This window comes from Cavia porcellus, unplaced genomic scaffold (assembly GCF_034190915.1).
Source record: "Cavia porcellus strain 051 isolate PalLab524CR breed Dunkin Hartley unplaced genomic scaffold, mCavPor4.1 scaffold_28, whole genome shotgun sequence".
Classification (NCBI taxonomy): Eukaryota; Metazoa; Chordata; class Mammalia; order Rodentia; family Caviidae; genus Cavia; species Cavia porcellus.
Genome location: NW_026947511.1, coordinates 43106717 through 43124219, shown reverse-complemented (window position 1 = coordinate 43124219; position 17503 = coordinate 43106717). Strand labels below are relative to the sequence as shown.

General features: G+C 57.9%; 1 protein-coding gene across 4 annotated transcripts in view; it reads left to right on the top strand.

Annotated features, from left to right (window-relative positions):
• Positions 1 to 17503, top strand: part of Cpne5 (copine 5) — a 60877-nt gene that overhangs the window by 18658 nt on the left and 24716 nt on the right. For 2 of the 4 annotated variants that reach the window (XM_023566608.2, XM_063238946.1), the window contains exons 4-9: positions 4955 to 5058; positions 6358 to 6397; positions 6782 to 6858; positions 9213 to 9272; positions 10449 to 10499; positions 10754 to 10817. In XM_023566608.2, coding sequence (XP_023422376.2) covers positions 4955 to 5058; positions 6358 to 6397; positions 6782 to 6858; positions 9213 to 9272; positions 10449 to 10499; positions 10754 to 10817 — 396 coding nt within the window. The remainder of the gene's footprint in view (positions 1 to 4954; positions 5059 to 6357; positions 6398 to 6781; positions 6859 to 9212; positions 9273 to 10448; positions 10500 to 10753; positions 10818 to 17503) is intronic. The other 2 variants (XM_063238945.1, XM_023566609.2) reach the window with 2 other exon arrangements.

Here is a 17503-nt window from a genome sequence, read left to right as displayed (position 1 = left end):
CACCCTGTGCACAGCAGCTGTCAGGAGAGAAAACAGGGCCTGGGGCTTTTAAGGGGACCCAGCACGGAGTTGGGGGGAGAGTTCAGAGATCGGGGAGACACACACTTCCTGGATGGCCGGGCCAGGTTTTGGCCTTTAGAAGCAGCGGGTACAGCCGGGTGTGGTGGTGCAGGCCTAGGAGCCCAGCTGCTTAGGAGGCTGAGGCATGAGGATGCCTTGTTATTCCCACCTGTAGAGGAGAAAACTGAGGCACAGAGTCAGGGGAATTAGCCAAGGTCACGCCACCAGGGCCAGCAGAGTCGGAGGCTGAACCCCACCTCTTTCAGCTGCCACCTGTGTAGGGGACCGGGATGTCCCCACTGCCCCACCCACTGAGCCCCTTCAAGGCAGCATCTTAGGGGTGGCAGCATTGGGACCCTCTGTCCCGGAGGGCTGTCACAGGACACAGGCATCCTGACTGCATGCGAGGGGGTCACACTTCCTTGGTGACACAGATGTCACCCAGGGATCTGAGCAGAAGGGGCGGGGGGCAGGTTCTGCTCTTGGTTTGCAGTCCGTGAGTTGGGAATCATCTGCGTGCAGGTGTTTGTGAGGAAGCCGGCGCATAGGCAGAGTCCCGGCAGGAAGGAGGGTCCGGCTCGGGAGGTGTAAGTGGGAGGCTTCCATTCCCAGCTGGGCTGAGACCCAGGAAATCCGCAGGGATCGGGCGCCCCCGGAGACACACTGTCGTGGGGAGCTGTTCTCACCCCAAGCCGCAGGGACAGTGGCTGAGTTTGCAGCTGGAGGCGCAGGGTCCCTGCAGGCCTGGGGAGAAGCACAAGGGTGTCTCCCCGGCACCTTCTGCCAGTGCCTGCAGCCGTCAGACAGTGACCTCAGGACTGGGGACCAGGTGAAGGTGCAGGAGGAAGCCACCTTATCGGGGGTTATCTGGGCGGGTGCCACCATGATAACCTCTGTCGGGGGTGTGGAACCTGATATCCCAGAAACTGTCCCTCTAGCCTCGTGGTGGGGGCATGCAGATCAGGGGGACCTTGCCTGCCTGGCCTGGATTTTCCATCTCAGCCTTGCTGGTGTCCGGAGGGCACAGGGCCTGACAGCTGCCCACCTGGCCCTGTAAATGCCAGCTCTAGGGCAGAGCCCCTGGTTGCTACTTAATTCCTGCTGCTCCTCGGAGGGTCTGCCTGGAGCTGGTGCTGTGTAATTGTGCGGCTTAATTGATATTCTTACGGTTTAGTCATCGAGGCTTCAGAGCCCGAGGGAGTGTCTTCTGTGGTGGGTCAGCTTTTTCCTCTGGGTTTTGTTGCCAGGGAAAAGCCAGCCTTTCAGGAGGGAAGCAGCCTCATTCCCGGGCTGCTTTTCCCTTTGTGCCTTCCCTCCCCAGCAGGCTGTCCCAGCTGTTGGCTTGGGGGTGTCCCCTTCACATCCCCAATCTCTTGCTCAGCCTCCTCTCCCTGGTCCGCGCCACACCCTTCCCTAGCAATTCTCTGGGTTCCCTGTGTGAGCCCCGGGGACGGCCGGGGCGTGTTTAGGGTCTGTGCCCCACACTGCCCTGCCGGGAACTGAGCAGACTCCTCCCATCGTCTGACTGGATGGGAAGGAAGGGGCAGACACTTCCAGGGAGCTGGCAGGGTGACCCCTCTGGTGGTGAGGGGTTGACCCTGCCTCTTGTTCCTGGCAGAATTTGCCTCCTGCTGGGCAGTTAGATGGCAGCCCTCCTGTGCCTGCCCAGATTGGCGCTGACCCTTCCCGTCTCTGTGTCTCTCCCGGCCTGAAGCCCCCTAATTCTATGGAGAGTGAACTGCAGTAGCCGAAGTAATTTTTTCCTTAGCAGGTACTCTGTGGCAGCCTGCCGTCCTTCACAGGTGTGCAGTAAATAGGGCTTGACGGGGACCCAGTGGCTTCTTAGATTTGAAATCCGCACGCTGGCATCTTCCCCTTGCTCCTTAGTGCAGGTAATGAAGGCCATAAAGCGTCCCCGGCAGTCCCTGGCTTGCAGGTTTTGCAGTTGCTGATGTGCGTGCGCCAATTCCCTCTGAGGCTCAGTCATCCAGCAGTGCCCGGTGCGGCTCACTGGCAGGAGATTCTCAGAGGATGCTCGGAGCACCCCCCCAGTCCTGTTTCCAGGGGAACCCCATCTTCTTCCCAGGCAGATGCGCCTCCAGAGAATCCCCCGCCATGCAAGTGTCCAGTGCCGTCTTGGAAGGGGCACCCTGAGGGCGCTGTCCTGGAGCAGGGGCTGGGAGGCTGGGGGTGTCCGTCAGGCGCTGCTGCAGGGTGGTTCTCGCTGGGGGCCGGGGCGTGGAGGGGGAGGGGCAGGCAGGACGCCCACTCAGAATCCTGGTGTTTACCTGGAATATTCCACAAGAAAGCCAATGGGAGAAATTCTCTTTTGTCTGAAGGCAAGAGGTGTTAAGAATTCTTAATTGCAAATTGGAGGCAAACGCAGGGACTTTGGGAACAGGGTGACATCCTGTAAGGTGGCCACAGTGTGTCGGGGACACAGGGTGACCTCCACGTTGCCTTGCCCACAGGGGGCTGACCATAAGTGTTGGTGCTTTTTTTTTTTTTTTTTTCTTTTTTCCCCTTTTTTTTGGTACTGGGACTCAAACTCAGGACCTCCCCATCTGGGGCCGTGCCCCTGAGCTACCTCCGGCCCTCAAGCCTCGTTTGCTTTTGCCGTCTGATGACTGCTTGCCGTTAGATGAAGTAAAATCAGACAGGCTTGGGCTGCCCGGCCTGTGGCCTTAGTACGTTACTGCAGCTTGCCGATTCGGGTTCCTCACTTGTGAAGTGGGTAATAACCTCAGGGGTTTGGAAAGAGTTGGCTGAGAGGACTTCAGGGTTCGTCCGGTCTGTGGAGGCTCAGTAAATGTTTCCTGCGTTCCTCCTGTCCTGTTCTCCTTCATTCCTAGTTCTCAACTCCATCTGTGCTTTAGAACACCTACGGGACTTTAAGGAAGCATAATCGTGGGCCAGGGGACGTAGCTCAGCGGCACAGTGCCTGCCTGGCAAGTGCAAGGTCCTGAGTTTGATTCCTGGTGCCCCTCTCCAAAAATGTAATTGTTTGGGCCTCCCCACTGAGTTTTGAATTTAATTTGTCTATAGTGGGGTTGAGCATAAGCTTGGTTTTTTGGGGTTTTTTTTTTTTGTTTTTTTTTTTTTTTGAGATAGGGTCTCACATGTAGCCCAGACAGGCCTTGAATATGCAGCAGTCCTCCTGCCTCAGCTTCCCGAGTGCTGGCATTACAGGTGTGCACACCTCCCTCAGCAGGCATAAGTATTTTTAAAACCACCTATTCAATTATTTTTTAAAAAGACAAACTCTGACTCCCACACAGGAATAAAATGAATCTCGACAAGATTTATTTAACTTGTTAACAAGTGAGACCGGTAAGATTTTAGAACCGGTTGAAATGATTTAAACCACACAGACGCCTATAGGCAGTTGGGAATTCAGAAATATATAAGGCTCATTCCCGCTTACGGCTGCAGAGGGTCTAGGCCATGGCTGACTGGCCCCATTGTGGCAAGTCTGGGGTGAGGCAGAAACCACGTGGTGAAAGGGTGTGGTGGAGGAAAACTGGTGGCCTCGTGGTGGCTGGGAAGCAGAGAGAAAGGGAAAGGATCAGAGGAGAAGGTCAGGGCCAAGATATGGTCCTCAAGGATGTATCCCGTCACCCACTCCCTTCACCCGGGCTCACCTGTCTCAGTAATCAGGGTATGAGGCCATCAGATAATGAAGGTGGCACCCCAGGACCCAGGCACCTTCTGCCAGCTTCATCTTAGGGCACACCAGACCTCGCGGGCACATTTCCTGCCTGAGGCAAAGCACTCAGTACCCAGTTCTTCATCTTTGCACTTCCCCGAGGGTGTGCAAAGTCTCAGCTGCAGTCCCGGGCAGGGACCCTGCCTGGTGCCTCTCAGTGCCGCTCTGGGCCCCACGAGCCATCTGTGTCTGGTTGTTTCTGAGCTGCACCCCCGTGGAGAGGACTCCTGTGGGGCTTGTTCTGTTCATCTGTATAGCTCAACACCGAGCATACTGTCTGGCTTAGAAAATTGGGTTGATGCCTGGCATTGGGGTGCATTCCTGTAACGCCAGCACTCGGGAGGCTGAGGCGGGAGGATTGATGTGAGTTCAAGGTCAGCCTGAGCTACATAGTGAGACCCTATCTCAGAAGACCAAAAAACAGAGTGCCTCGAAATGAGTGACAGGTCCAGAAGGAAGCAGGATGAGTGTTCTCCGTGTTCTCATGGGACTGAGGCTCTGAGCTCCTGCTGCAGGTCCTTCCCTTGTCAGGCTTAATTCCTTCAGCCTGTTGTGCGTCTGTAAAATGGAGATTCCCAGACCTGGCTCCAGGTCTGCTAAGCAGGAGCCCCGGGAGTGAGGTCTAGTTGGAGTTCCTCTACGCGATTCCCAAAGGTGGAAGGAGGCGGAGGGGGCTCCCCCAGAGTTGGGGATGACTTGCTTGGGATGGTTTGGGGAGTTTCCTGCGATTGAGGTTTTGAGCATCTACTGTGCCCAGAGCTCTGGACTTGAACCAAAACCAGGCACGTTCAGTGTAGTGCTGGTCACTCAGGGCTGAGGGATGGACAACCCAGAACTGCAGCTTCCAGAGGTCAGGATCCGGGGCAGCCTTTCTGGGCCTCCGACTTAGGCCCCCGTGCTGCTGTGAAGGTGTGCTGGGCCCTTGTCCTCTCCAGGGAGGTCAGCAGGGCAGGGCTGGCTTCCCAGATCCCCCCGAAGTGATTTCGGCATTGGGGGCTGGGGACATGGTCACTGTTGGAGAGGAAAGGCTGTGAGGGGCACAGGCCAGGAAGGGCTGTGTGGACAGGATCGGAGCTGGGTGGGGAGGATGAGGCGGTGGGGAGGTTGGAAGAGCTTACACCTGGCTCCCTTGATCTGAGGGGACGGGGATGGGAGCCCTAGAGGCAGGGTAACCACCTTCTCTTGCAGTTTGGGCGCACAGAGGTCATCGACAACACGCTGAACCCCGACTTTGTGCGCAAGTTCATTGTTGACTACTTCTTCGAGGAAAAGCAGAACCTCCGCTTCGACCTGTGAGTGGAGGGGGTCCTGCAGGGGAGCGGGAGCTGGGCTCTGCGGGGAGCAGGCGGGATAGAGGCAACAAGGGGCTGAAGTCCCTCGTGGGAGGGAGTGGAGGGGAGGAACCAAGGTATCGCTCCCCTTTGGGCTCTGGTAAAAGCAGGGTTAGGAAAGCTGCCTGGGCCCAGCTCTGGGTGTGGCCCTGAGAAGCTATCTTGGCCACCCCGGCTCTGTTCCCGAGGTACCCAAAGGGCACCTGCTGGCCTCTCTGTTGCAGGGTGTTCTGGGGGATCTCTGTGTCTCCCCCAGGGGCCCATGCACCCATGAGGAAGAGGGCAAGGCCCCTCCTGCAGTAAACTGGGTGGGTGGGCACCCAGGCCTGTGGATCGGGCAGGGGGGGCTGTTGTTTCTAGGGGTGTCGGTGGGGAGAGAGGTGGAGAGGAGTGGGCAGGGCAGGAAAGAAGGACTTCGTGGCCTGAGGAGCCAGGGACTTGGGGCAGTGAGAGCTGAGGCCGAGCTAATGCAGTGCCCACACAGAGGTGGTGCCCCAGTGACATTTCCCAGCGGAGAGGTGCTCCAGACAGCGCCCTCAGGAGCCTAGAAAGGCTGTCGTGGTGCAGAGAGGCCCAAGGGTGGGTGGACCTGCTGGAGGAGGAGCACAGGGGAGGAGACAGTACCAGGTGGGCAAACTGTGCCAGGTGGGCAGACTTCGCCATGTGGGCAGGTGGGCAGACTGTGCCAGGTGGGCAGGCACAGGTGGACGGACTGTGCCAGCTGGGCAAACTGTGCCAGGTGAGCATACTGTACCAGGTGGGCAGACACAGGTGGGCAGACTGTGCCAGGTGAGCAGGCACAGGTGGGCAGACTGTACCAGGTGGGCAGACTGTGCCAGGTGAGGGAGGAGCAGAGTCGCAGGGTCAGCCTGCCTGCCGCTGAGCTGAGTGTGCCAGCATCTCCCTCCATGGTGAGTGCCCAGGCCCAGGGCAGGCGGGCAGCCTGGGTATGGTGAATGGAGGGAGGGAGGCCCAGGGCAAGGTTGTGAGCTGCCTGGAGCGGAGCCTTGGCTGGGATGTGGGGAAGGAGTGGAGGCTGAGCAGCAGCGCCATCTGTTTGGCTTTTGGGGTTTCCTCCAGGTGCCAGAGGCCCTTGTGGTAAGGCACCCACCATGGGACTGGATTTTGCACCTCTTTACCCTGGAGGCACCCTTGTGCCTCTCAGCCATCGGCCCAGAAGGGCCCTGCTGTCCCCAGGCGCCCAGGCATGGCCGGGCAGGGCATCCGTCCTGCCTTCACACGTGTCTGTGTTCCCTGCAGGTATGACGTGGACTCCAAGAGCCCCGATTTATCCAAACATGTGAGTCCTCCTGCACCCACCCCAGCCCCAACCCTGGCGCGTCCAGAACATTTTTTTTTTCTTTTGCCTTTTTGAGACAGGGTCTCTCTATGCAGCTCAGGCTGGCCTTAAACTGTGCTTACTTTGTAGCCAGGCTGGTTTTGAGCTCGCAATGATCCTCCTGCCTCAGCCTCCTGAGTGGTGGGATCACAGGCGTGCACCACTGTGCCTGGCTGGAACATTCCTTAAACGCGTTTCTGGCTCGCCTCGGGCTGCGTGCTGCAGCCTGTGTCCCAAGCTGTGTCTTTTCACTTCAGACCCCACCAGGGGCCCAATGCTGGGGGTAGGGAGGTGGCCACGAGCAGAGGAGGTGACACCGGCCTCATGTGTGCCCTGGGTTTGCAGGATTTCCTGGGCCAAGCCTTCTGCACCCTTGGAGAGATTGTGGGGTCCTCGGGGAGCCGCCTGGAGAAGCCTCTCACGTAAGTGTGTGGGGTTGAGGGGAGTGTCCTGTCCAGCTGCCTCCCCCGGAACGGGCCAACTTCCTGCCCACCCTGCTCAGGGCAGGCGGAGGGTGAAGGCAGGGAAGCTGCGAATCACGGTGGGCATCTGCAGGGCAGTCAAGAATAAGGAGACTGGGGCTGGGGATTTAGCTCAGCGGCATAAGTGCCTGCCTTGTAAGCAGGCAGTCGTGAGTTCGATCCCTGGTACCGATAAAAACGAAAAATACAAAAAAAAAAAAAAAAGAATAAGGAGACTCCACGGGTCATCTGGGGGAGCCCAGGCTGGGTTCGCAGAGCCCCACACCCCTGGGAAGTCCTGGCTGGTACCTGACCTCCATTTTTGTATGGAGAAAGAAACTAAAGCCAGGGAAGAGAAGTGACCTGCCTAAGGCCACATAGCCACACGGCCACACGGCCGGCAGGTGGGAGGCTTGGGTTTGAACCTGGGGCTAGACTGAGCCAGTGCAGATCTCAGGTTATCCAAGGGCCTCCCATCCCACCCTGACCCGATCGGTCTACATGGCAGGATTCAAGGTGCTTTGGGGGCACAGTTGCTACTCCGAGCGGGCTTCGGGGTGCAGGACCCCAAGGTTCTTCGCAGAGAAGCCTGAGGGTGGCTTTGCAGGCCAGCAAAGACCTCCAGGGGACCTGTCTTGTCCCATTTCTGAGCAGGCACCAGAGACAGGGTCCGGGCAAGAGCATCCTGCTGATGGGACAGGTGTTGAAGCCCCAGGCAGGGCAGGCGGGAAAGGGGTTCAGGCGGGGACGGGCACCCACTCCTGCTTGCAGCCACGTTCCCACTGGTCAGTGTCCGTAGTGGTGGTTCATGTGTGTGCCCATGGCTGTGCCTGAGTGCATCTCTCTCCCGGGCCCTCTCTGAGCCTGGGAAGGTCTCTGTGACCCTGAGAAGCCCCGTCTCCCGTTCCCAGGAAACAATGATAATAGCTCTCACTTCGCCAGGACTTAAGGGCTCTCAAACATTCCTGAACTTTTTTTTTTGTACCGGAGATTGAAGGCATCACCTCATGCTTGCCAGGCAGGTGCTTACACTGCTGAGCTAAATCCCCAGCCCTACTCAAACTTGCTTTTTAAGATTTTTTTTTCATGGGGGGGTAGCTGTGATAGCAGTATTGAGGATAGACTCAAGGATCACTGAGTGTCATCTTCAGCCCTTTTTATTGAGACAGGGTTTTACCAGTTGGCCTAGTCTTGAACTTACGATCCTCCTGCCTCAGCCTCTAGTGTAGCTGGGGATTATAAGCATGTGCCATCATCTCTGGCTCCTAAATCTATTTTTTTTTTTTTATCTTTTTGAGACAGGGTCTCACTATGCTGTTGAGGCTGGCTTTGAACACACTTGGTATGCTCAAGCTTGCAGTAATCCTCCTGCCTCAGCCTCAACTAGGATCACAGGCGTGCGCCGCTGCGCCCGGCTTCCTTAACCATTTTTAATTGTAACTTTCTATTGTTTCTCCATCCTTGGAAGGGCTGAGGGGGAGTGGGCACAGAACATCTGCCCCGTGGCCTGTTACTTAGGCACTAGGAGTGGCCCATCTGTGGCTTTTGATCCTTCCTGCAGCCCCTCCTACTCCCTCCTGCCTCGGTGGCCCTGGCCCAGTAGAGAGGAGACACCCACCGGGCAGTGAGGCTGTCTTCACAGTTCCAGCTGGCTGACCTCTCCGGTCCAGCACCCAGGAGTCACTCAGGCTTGTGTCTGTCCGTTGCCACTGGCCCCTTATGCTGGGGTGGGCAGTGGGTGCAGGGCACATGTCCCCCTAGCCGGCTGGCATGCTGGGCCTTACAGGGCACCAGGAGCTGGGACTGAGGCTGGAGGAGGTGGCCCTTTTACCGCCCAGAGGTTCTGTTCTGAGTTTAGCTGCTGGCATGATTAAACCTCATTCTGAGGTATCGAGGACCGGACTGCAGCGTGAATCTGCTGGGGGTGGGGGCGCAGCTTGTGCTGTCAGGGGATCCCAGGTCAGTCAGCAGCCTTGTCTTCCCACAGCCCGGCACTTGAGTCGTGGTTCTGTCTCTGCAGGAGGCAGAAGGGCCTGCAGGGGCAGATGCACCCCCAGGGCCTCTGCCCGGGGTGGGTGTGGTGGAGGCTGAGAACACATGTTTCTGGGGGGTGTTGATGCTTCTGGTCTGGAGACCCCACTTTGAGAACCTCTGGAATCACATAGCCTGGGAAAGCCCCCTTCCCGCCCCCAGGCTGTAGCTTCCGGTCCTGTTCTGTCCCCAGTGCACTTCTCTTGCCCGGCAGGTGCCCTGGCCACTAGCCACTAGCCCCGTCCTGCGCTCACAGCCAGCCCTCTCTCTTCCTCTATCCACAGCATAGGAGCCTTCAGCCTGAACTCCAGGACGGGCAAACCCATGCCAGCCGTATCCAACGGGTAGGTCACAGCTGTCTCTGGCCCTGGTGTCTTTTGACACCCAGCCAGCTCCACCAAGAGTGGCCAAGTCCGGGCCCTGGTCAAGAGGCAGCCCAGGCTGGAGCATCCAGGGCCCTAGGAGCCCTGGGACTTGGAGGAAGAGGAGAGGGACCCCTTCCCCTGCCTTCTTTGTACCCGGCTGATGCAGCCTCCTCCTGCCTCAGCAGGCTGGCAAGTCCCCGCACACTGCCCACAGCACTGCTAGTGTGCTCGGGCTGCTTTGTGTGTGTGCAGCCCGCCTGTCCCTACCTGTCCCCTGCCTGTCACCTGCCCTGGCTGCCTCCCTCTGGCTTGCCTGTGGACTGTGGGGGGGCCTGCTGGGATGGGGACAGGCCCTCCAGTTTCCATTTACTCAGGCCTGGTGGGGCATCAGCCAGGGAGGAGACGGCTCAGGAAGGAAGGCCAGTGGCGGGCGGTGGGTGGGAGCAGGCTGGGCTGGAGAAGGAGGGAGAGAAAGTTCAGAAATAGAAGGAGGACTCTGCGGTGGCGAGGAACAGATGGAGAGACTCGGGGCGGAGGAGGCTGCTGTCGAGGAGTCTCTGCCTGGCCCCCCAGTCCGTCTTTACTACCATGGCGTAGGGGCCAGGGCGGGAGGGCTTCGTCCTGGGGCACCGCTTCAGCCAGGAGAGGCTCCAGATGGGGCCCTGCCCTGCCCCCCCCGCCCCTCCCCCCAGCCTCGCATCAGTGTTCACAAAGCGTGTTCCCCAGGCGGCAGGCTGTGGGCTCTGGGTGTCATGCTTGTGTGGGCCACGTGTGGTGATGAGCCCGCATCACACGGCTGCCCCAGCCTAATGCTTTAACCTCTTCTCCCTCCTAGTGACCCCTGACTCCCCTGGGTCCCTCTCCACAACCCGGCTTGGCCCCAGAGTGGGGTGACTTGGTGATCAGCGTGGGGGAAGGCCCACCTGATGAGGGGACGAGGTGGCGGGGTCCCCCAGCTGGAACTGAGCGGGGATCCTCTGCAGGGCCAGGCTCAGTCACCCCTAGGGAGACCGCCGGCGGGGCCCAGGGAGGTGCCGCTGCTAGGCCTCTTTCCCCTGCAGTGTCACAGCAGCGGGGCTGGAGTGTTTAGGGACCTGGGGCCCTGGATCAGCGGGGCGGGGAGGGTGGCCGGCCCACAAGGTCTTTTGCCCACAGAAGTGGTCTTTGGATGGAAGGTTTGAGAACCGCTGGTCCGGAGGCTTCCGGGTGAGTCTGGAGGCTTTCAGGGTTCCAGGGCTCCGCTGCAGGCCCCGCTGCCCCAGGGCTCTGGGTACAGGGGTGGGGCAGCCCCTGAGGCCCAGGCAGGGGCACAGAGGCCGCCCTGCTGTGGCTCTGGGCTCTCGAGGTGCGGTCCTCCCTGGGGTCCTGGGGCAGAGCAGCTGGCTGGGTGGGAGGCCGCTTCCTGGAGACCGCAGGGCTCTGGCTTGGCCTGCCCTCCATGCTCTGCTCTTGTCCTCCAGTGGTGTCCCGGGGAAGAAATGTGGCACCATCATCCTGTCGGCCGAGGAGCTCAGCAACTGTCGGGTGAGTGGCAGGGGGACCGCAGGGTAGACCTGGAGGGCGTGGGCCAGGGGCCAGGGTGGTTTCCCAGTAACCCTTCCCTGCAAAGGGACCCGAGGGCACGCAGGGTCCCGGGAGTGTGACCCAGCTGGCCGGGAATCCGGTTACACCAGAGCAGCCGGAGGCCAAGGAGACGTGAACACAGCCCTTGTGCCAGTGCCTCTGACTGTCCCTGTGTGTCCTTAAGCCCAGACTGCCTTGGCACCAGCCCCGGGGATGCAGGAGCCTCTCGGGCCTGGTGCTTGAACCTGGTTGTCATTCTTAACTGTTATCTCTGGGGTAGAGTGGAGGGAGAAAGCTTGTGTGTGCGTGTGTGCACGTGCGTATGTGTGCTCACGCTGACAGCTGGAGTCCGAAGGCCCAGGCAAACCCAGCTTCTGCCTTTCCTGAGACTGTGGTGAGGAGGAGGTGGGGACCCCAGGGCCGCTGAGCACACAGGAAGGGCTCGGGCTCCCGATGGCCTGTGATGATGGTGAGCCCCGGTAATGACGCTGATTACCTGTCCAGGGACAGGTCACATAACTCCCCCCACTCCTCCCAGTGACAAGCCCGGCGCTCTGTACTGCCCGCTAGAGAGGCCGAGTCACCTCTTCCAGGACCATAATGGTTCCGACCCAGGTCAGCTTGATTCTAAAATCAGGGCGTATCCCCCAAACTGCCCGGCTTGAGGGCCTCTCAGGTCCATCGGGAACCCCAGGAGGGGAGGGCATGGGACCGAGGCACAGGGGCAGGTGCCAGGCCGAGGCTCAGCCTGAGATGTCCTGGGGCTGGGATGGTGAGGAGGAGAAAGGAGACTTTTGGATCTTTCCAGGTGGGCGCTGCCACCCCATCAGCCCCTGCTGGCACTCACCACACCGCAGAGCGATCTGAGGTTATGTGTTCATTTAAAATGACAGCAGTTGACGTGTGATAGGTTAGCATTAGTAACATGCTTCCTGAAAAATAAACAAATTTTCTAGAGCACAGTTTCTTTAATAAGAAGAGGAGTCGCGTCTTACACAGTTTAAACCTCTGATATCTCTGATATCTGGCTTCTTGGAAGAACAGGGCATTCAGAAGCAGAGCTGGCCGTGAGGCTGCACCCCGTGATCCTAGCCCTCTGAGGCTGAGGCAGGGGACTGCAAGTGTGAGCCCAGTGTGGGCAATATAGTGACTTAGTAGGAACCTGACTCAAAACTTAGAAAGAAAATTGGTTTGAAGTGCAGAGGACGTAGCTCGATGTGAAGGGGCTGAAGTTAATGAACTGCAAAAATAAATAGGCTAAAGAAACTGGAATTTCAGCTGGGCCTGTTGGCACACGCCTGCCATCCCATCACTCTGGAGCTGAGGCAGGAGGATCACTGGGAGTTCGAGGTCAACATGGGCTACATGTGGGGTCAAGGCCAGCCTGAACTGCACAGCAAGACCCTGTCTCAGCAACAGCAAGAAAGAAGAAAGGCAGAAAATAGATTTGGAAGGCTGGGTGGTGCAGTGACCTGGCAGCATGTGCTGGCAGTGTAGGGCTCTCGGCAGGGAGGTGTTCCTCGAGGGATCTGTCCCCAAATGCTCAGCCGTGGGTAATAACAGAGACTCCCACGTCCCCCAAGGCTCTGCCAGAGAACCGCATGACTGTCATGACGGGGTGGGGGTGGGGGCGCCGTCCCAGCACTGAGCTCAGGTTCCTTCCTTGGTGGGAGCTGAGCTGTGGCGGGCAGGACACAAGATCAGAGGTGGCAGCAGGTGACAAGGTCACAGGTGCCCCGGACAGTTTCTCTCCAGGCTCCCAGCCACCTCCCGGTTTAGGATGAACATCCCGGAGGCCGGGACAGTATCCCCGGCTGGTCCCCCATTCCAGGGCCGGTGCAGTCTGAGAGCTCTGCCCCCCCTCGCTGCACCCCGGGATGCTGCAGCTCCCCCTTTTAAGCTCTTCCCGCGCCAGGGGTCCCCCCCAGGCTGTCAGCGCCTCTCCTCCTGCTGAGCTGTCTTTCCTTAGAATCCTTGCGAGGAGCAGAGCTGACTTCCCGGCATCTGGCTGAATTAAAGTAATTACATCGGAGCGCAGCTCCTCTCCCGCTCTGCATTCAGTCGGGGATCAAAGGAAGAGGGCGGGGCGCGGCGCGGGGCTTCCTGCCCGCGTGAGCGCGGCCCCGGCATCCACAGGCCCGCGTGGGTGGCGAGGATGAGCGACCACCGGCGGCGGGGGGCCCTTCCAGGGGCGCCTCTGCAGCCCGCTTGGTTCCCTTGTTTTCATTAAGCACCGAGTTTCAGGAGTCTGTTGAGGCCGGCAGTGCTGCTGACTTTTCCAGATCCTTCCGTGCTCAGAGCCTCGTATTTACGCGCTCTCTCTCTCTCTCTCTCTCTCTCTCTCTCTCTCTCTCTCTCTCGTGTGTGTGTGTGTGTGTGTGTGTGTGTGTGTGTGTGTGTGTGAGGTTTTTGGAGACAGAGTCTCGCTGTGCAGTTCAGGTTGACCCGAACTTGTGGTGATCCTCCTGCCTCAGCCTCCCGAGTACTGGGATGCCAGGCGTGGGCCACCACGCCGCTGTGCTCTCACTGGGTTCTGGCTTAGAGCTGGGGGCTGGGGGGGGGGTGTGTGTGTGAGCGGCCTGTTAAGATGCAGAGTGTATGCTGCACCCTAAGAGGACCAGGACCCCAGAGCCTCAGCGGGGAGCCCGCTTTGCATTGTGTGGGACATTTGTGGGCCTAGCGGGCTCTGTGGGGTTTGGTGGCCCTCAGAGGGGGCCCTCAGAGGCAGCACAGCTTTCGGGTTGCAGAGAGAGCCCGGACTCCTTGGCTCCTGCATCCTGCCAGGCACCCAGACCTGCCTGGCTCTGGTCCAAGACATCCTGCCTCCTAGGTGGCCCCCAGGGGTGGTGGTGCTGATGGCCTTGCCTCTGAGGGGCTCACTGCACAGGTTCCCCTGGGGGCTGTGACCCTCTAGTTGTCCCCTGTTTACTGTACATCTTGACTGAGCTTCCCATTTAGCATTCAGGGCAGAAATGCCAGTCAGGGTCCCTTTCCAGTTGTGGTCCTCACCCCTGGTGCACCTGCCTTCTTTTCATACCCCCTATTTTCTAACACACTTTCTCCCTGAAGGAATACTCACAGCTACTCCATATCCAAATACCGAGGGGAGAAGGAGTCCTTGCAGCTAGCTACACTGGGTTTAGGGAGGGATAACAGCGTGTGCAAAGGCCCTGGGGTCAGGGAGTGATGATGGCTGCTGAGGAGACAGGTGAGGCTGCAGGTGAGGATGGGGAGAGTTTGGGCCACGTGGACCCTTGGAGCAGGCAGCTGTGGGGAGAGCCAGCTCTCTTTGGGAGGCTGAGTGAGGAGCGGGAGTGAGATGGGAGAAAGAGGTTAGTGCAAAGTGGGGGTGGGAAGCTTCCCTGAGACTGAGGTAGACAGCGTCGTACAGGGGGAGCTCCGTGTTGTGGCTGGAACCGGGTAGGAACATCCGGCACAATGAATACCCAGCATTCAGACAGCGGCTTTTTAAAGCTTAGTCTATAATTTTTTAGTCAGAAATAATCTCTGTGGTTTAAAAAAAAAAGGAAAGCAAACAAAAACATTTCTCCTGGTGCTAAAAAAAAAAAAAAATTAGCATGTTCATTGTGGATAAATTGGAACAGACAGAAAAACAGAAAGATCAGGAAAGTCGGCAGCTGGGGGTGCCGCGCGGTGCCAGAGCTCTTACCCACATGTGTGGGGCCCTGGGGCTGACCTCGGCACCAAGAGGGAAACAAAGGAAGAAGAAGAAAAAAAGACAAAGGAAATCACCCAGAGGTAATTGCTCCTGACATTTTAATGTATTTCCTGAGGCTTTTTCTGGGTGTATATTGTGTATTTTTTGTTTTAATTGGTATAATGTGGTATTAAGGATATATTTTCTTTTCCTGTTTCTTTTTGTTGCCACTCTGAGTCTTTTTTATTTAATTTCTAAATTTTTATTCTGAAGCAGTATCTCGCTGAGTTACTCAGCCGCTCAAGCTGGGCTCAAAACTTTCGATCCTCCTGCCTCAGCCTCCCAGAGTGTCGGGTTTACAGGTGTGCTGCTGGCTGGGTATCTAGTTTTCTAGCCTGTGTTTTCACGTGTTGTTAGACGGTCTCAGAAAACATGTGTCTAACGGCCGTCTGTCCCTCCTGTCTGGTCCAGATGGGCCGTGATGGGTTGATCTCTGCAGGAAAATGTAAACAATCCGGCAGGGAACATCTTCAGCCTCCACCCGCGCCTTGGCCCTTGTGAGCTGCCACAGGTGCCATAGCTTGGGCATGGGGAGCGGCAGGGAGGGTGGCCACCCTGAGATCGCAGCCAGTGGAGGACAGCAGCAGCCTGGGTTGTTTGGGTCTTGGTCCTCAAGGCACCCAGGACAGTCTGACTGCAGCGGTCACCCAGGGGATTTGTGAAGTGGCCAGTGTCAGGGCTTGAAGGAGCCCAGCTTGGAGGCGGGGACATCCTGGGCTCCCCGGAGTCTCTTCCAGCCTGGGTCCCTGCCCCCCCAAGTCCTGTTCCCAGATCATCCCAGCTTCTGGTGGCCTTGTTGGGTGCCGGATTCAGGATAGTGGCAAAGAATTTCTTTTCTTTTTAGTTGATAGCTTCTCTTTCTTTTCTGATAAAAAGCACAATGTGCTGAGTCCAGAAAATTTAGGAAACCCATCAGATTTTACAGAGAAGACGGTAAAGGTCCCTGCAGTCCCACTCTGTGGGAAAGTGCCTCAAGGGGGTGGCTGGTGAGTGGCGGGGCCTGTGACCATGAGCCAGGGCTCTGGTCGGGCACAGTGGCGCCCTCCTGTCATCCCCACAGCTCGGGAGGCTGAGGCCGGAAGCAGTTTGAGGCCAGCCAGGGTAACTTCATGAGACCCTGTCTCAGAGTGATCAGAAGAGCCAGGGATTAGCTCAGTGCAAAGCCTGGATTCACTTCCCAGTACTGGGGGAAGCGGGGACAGAACCTGGCCTCTGGATCCGTTCCAAGTCTGGCTGTTCGCTGGCTGTGTGACCCTGGGCAGATGACCTGACGCCTCTGTGCCTTCTTTGTCTCATTGGTTTAGAAAGATCTTTATTTGAACATTTGCTATTTTGCTTATCATGGGGTTTACAAAAGCACTGATTTTAATTTTTTCAAAATATCACATTAGAATGTGTGTCTGGCTTGCTGGCACCGGGAGGCCCCTCAGTTTGCATCCTCCTGACCCTGGAGGCCAGCAGGGCCCCAGTGAGAGCCGCCCCTGCCCGTCCTCCTCTCCTGGTCTTGCTGCCTTGTCCCCAGTCCGCAGCCCCTCCTGGCCCTGACCCCACCGGCCACGGGGGCTTCGGCAGCAGGGGTGGGCGGAGGCCCCCGGAGGAGGGGAGATGCCCGCGGAGCAACCTGCTGTCTCAGAAGAGCTAAGACGGGGGAAAAGCAGAAACTGCAGGGAATTATAGATCAGGGGAGCTTTATCATCCCCGCGGCTGCTTCCCTCGAGGCTTCGGGGACCACACGGACAGCATCCCACGTGCCTGGAGCACCCCTCGAGGGCCCCTGGCACCGTTCCTGGGCGCCCCAGCCACCTCTGTCCTCCCTGTCACTCCTGCCCCACCTGCTTTCCGGCAGCAAGGGTCTGAGCTGTTGAGTGACCACAAGTGACAGAGACAGGGTTGGGGCTGTCCATGTGGCTCAGGCCACCCCCAGGCCTGGGCCAGGGTGCCGGTACAGCCTCGCCCGGCACAGCAGTGGGGGCCTGGGCTCCACCCAGCGCTGCAGGCAAAACCAGAAGCACAGCCCCAGCCGAGGCCCTGGTATGGAGGTGGGCACCCGCCAGGGTGACGGCCTGGTCACCTGTCCGAAGGTCTCTCCGGTCCCCGTGGGTTCTACCATGGTGCAGCAGTGACAGCGGCGTGGCCCAGGGTCTCGGTCATTTTGGGGGTGCAGGTCCGGGGTGCTGAGACCCCAGCCCTTCGGGAGCCTCACTGCCCTGCCATCGGCAGGGAGTGGAGTGGGTTTTTCCGGTTAGCTGAATTGCAGAGCCTGGGTTTTTATTCCATCTTACTTTAATTTCAGCCGGCTTGCACGGAGGCCTTTCTAAATGGATTTCACACTTCTCTGCCTTCTCCGGCGAACGCTGTAGAACATCATTAAACTCACCCTCATGATTCTGGGGCTCGCTTTTAGAATCGCAGTGACTCCTCTTTGGAGCCAGACAGTCTGGTTCCATTTCCTTCCCTGCTCCCTGGCTGTGTGGCTTCTTTCTGTGCTTCAGTTTTCTGTCCTTTAAAGTGGGAATAACAGGGCCAGGGATGTCACTCAGTGGTGCAGTGCCTGTCTGACAAGCACAAGGTCCTGAGTTCGATTCCTGGTATCTACAAATCAAAATAAAAATAAGTAAAATGAGAATAATAACAGTACCTGGGGCCAGGGGTTTAGCTCAGTGGCACAAGTGCCTGCTTGGCAAGTGAGAGGTCATGAATGTGATCTCCGTTACCAAAAAAACAAAAACAAAAAACAGTTCTGCCTCATGGGGTTGTTGGGGAGAGTAAATGAATTATAGATATAAATTATAGTAGCTGCCACACATTAGATAGAGCCCTATTATTATTATTATTATTATTATTTTTTTTTGTCTTTTTGAGGCAGGGTCTCTCTGTGCAGTTCAGGCTGGCCTTGAGCTCACTTTGTAGCCCAGGCTGGTCTCGATCC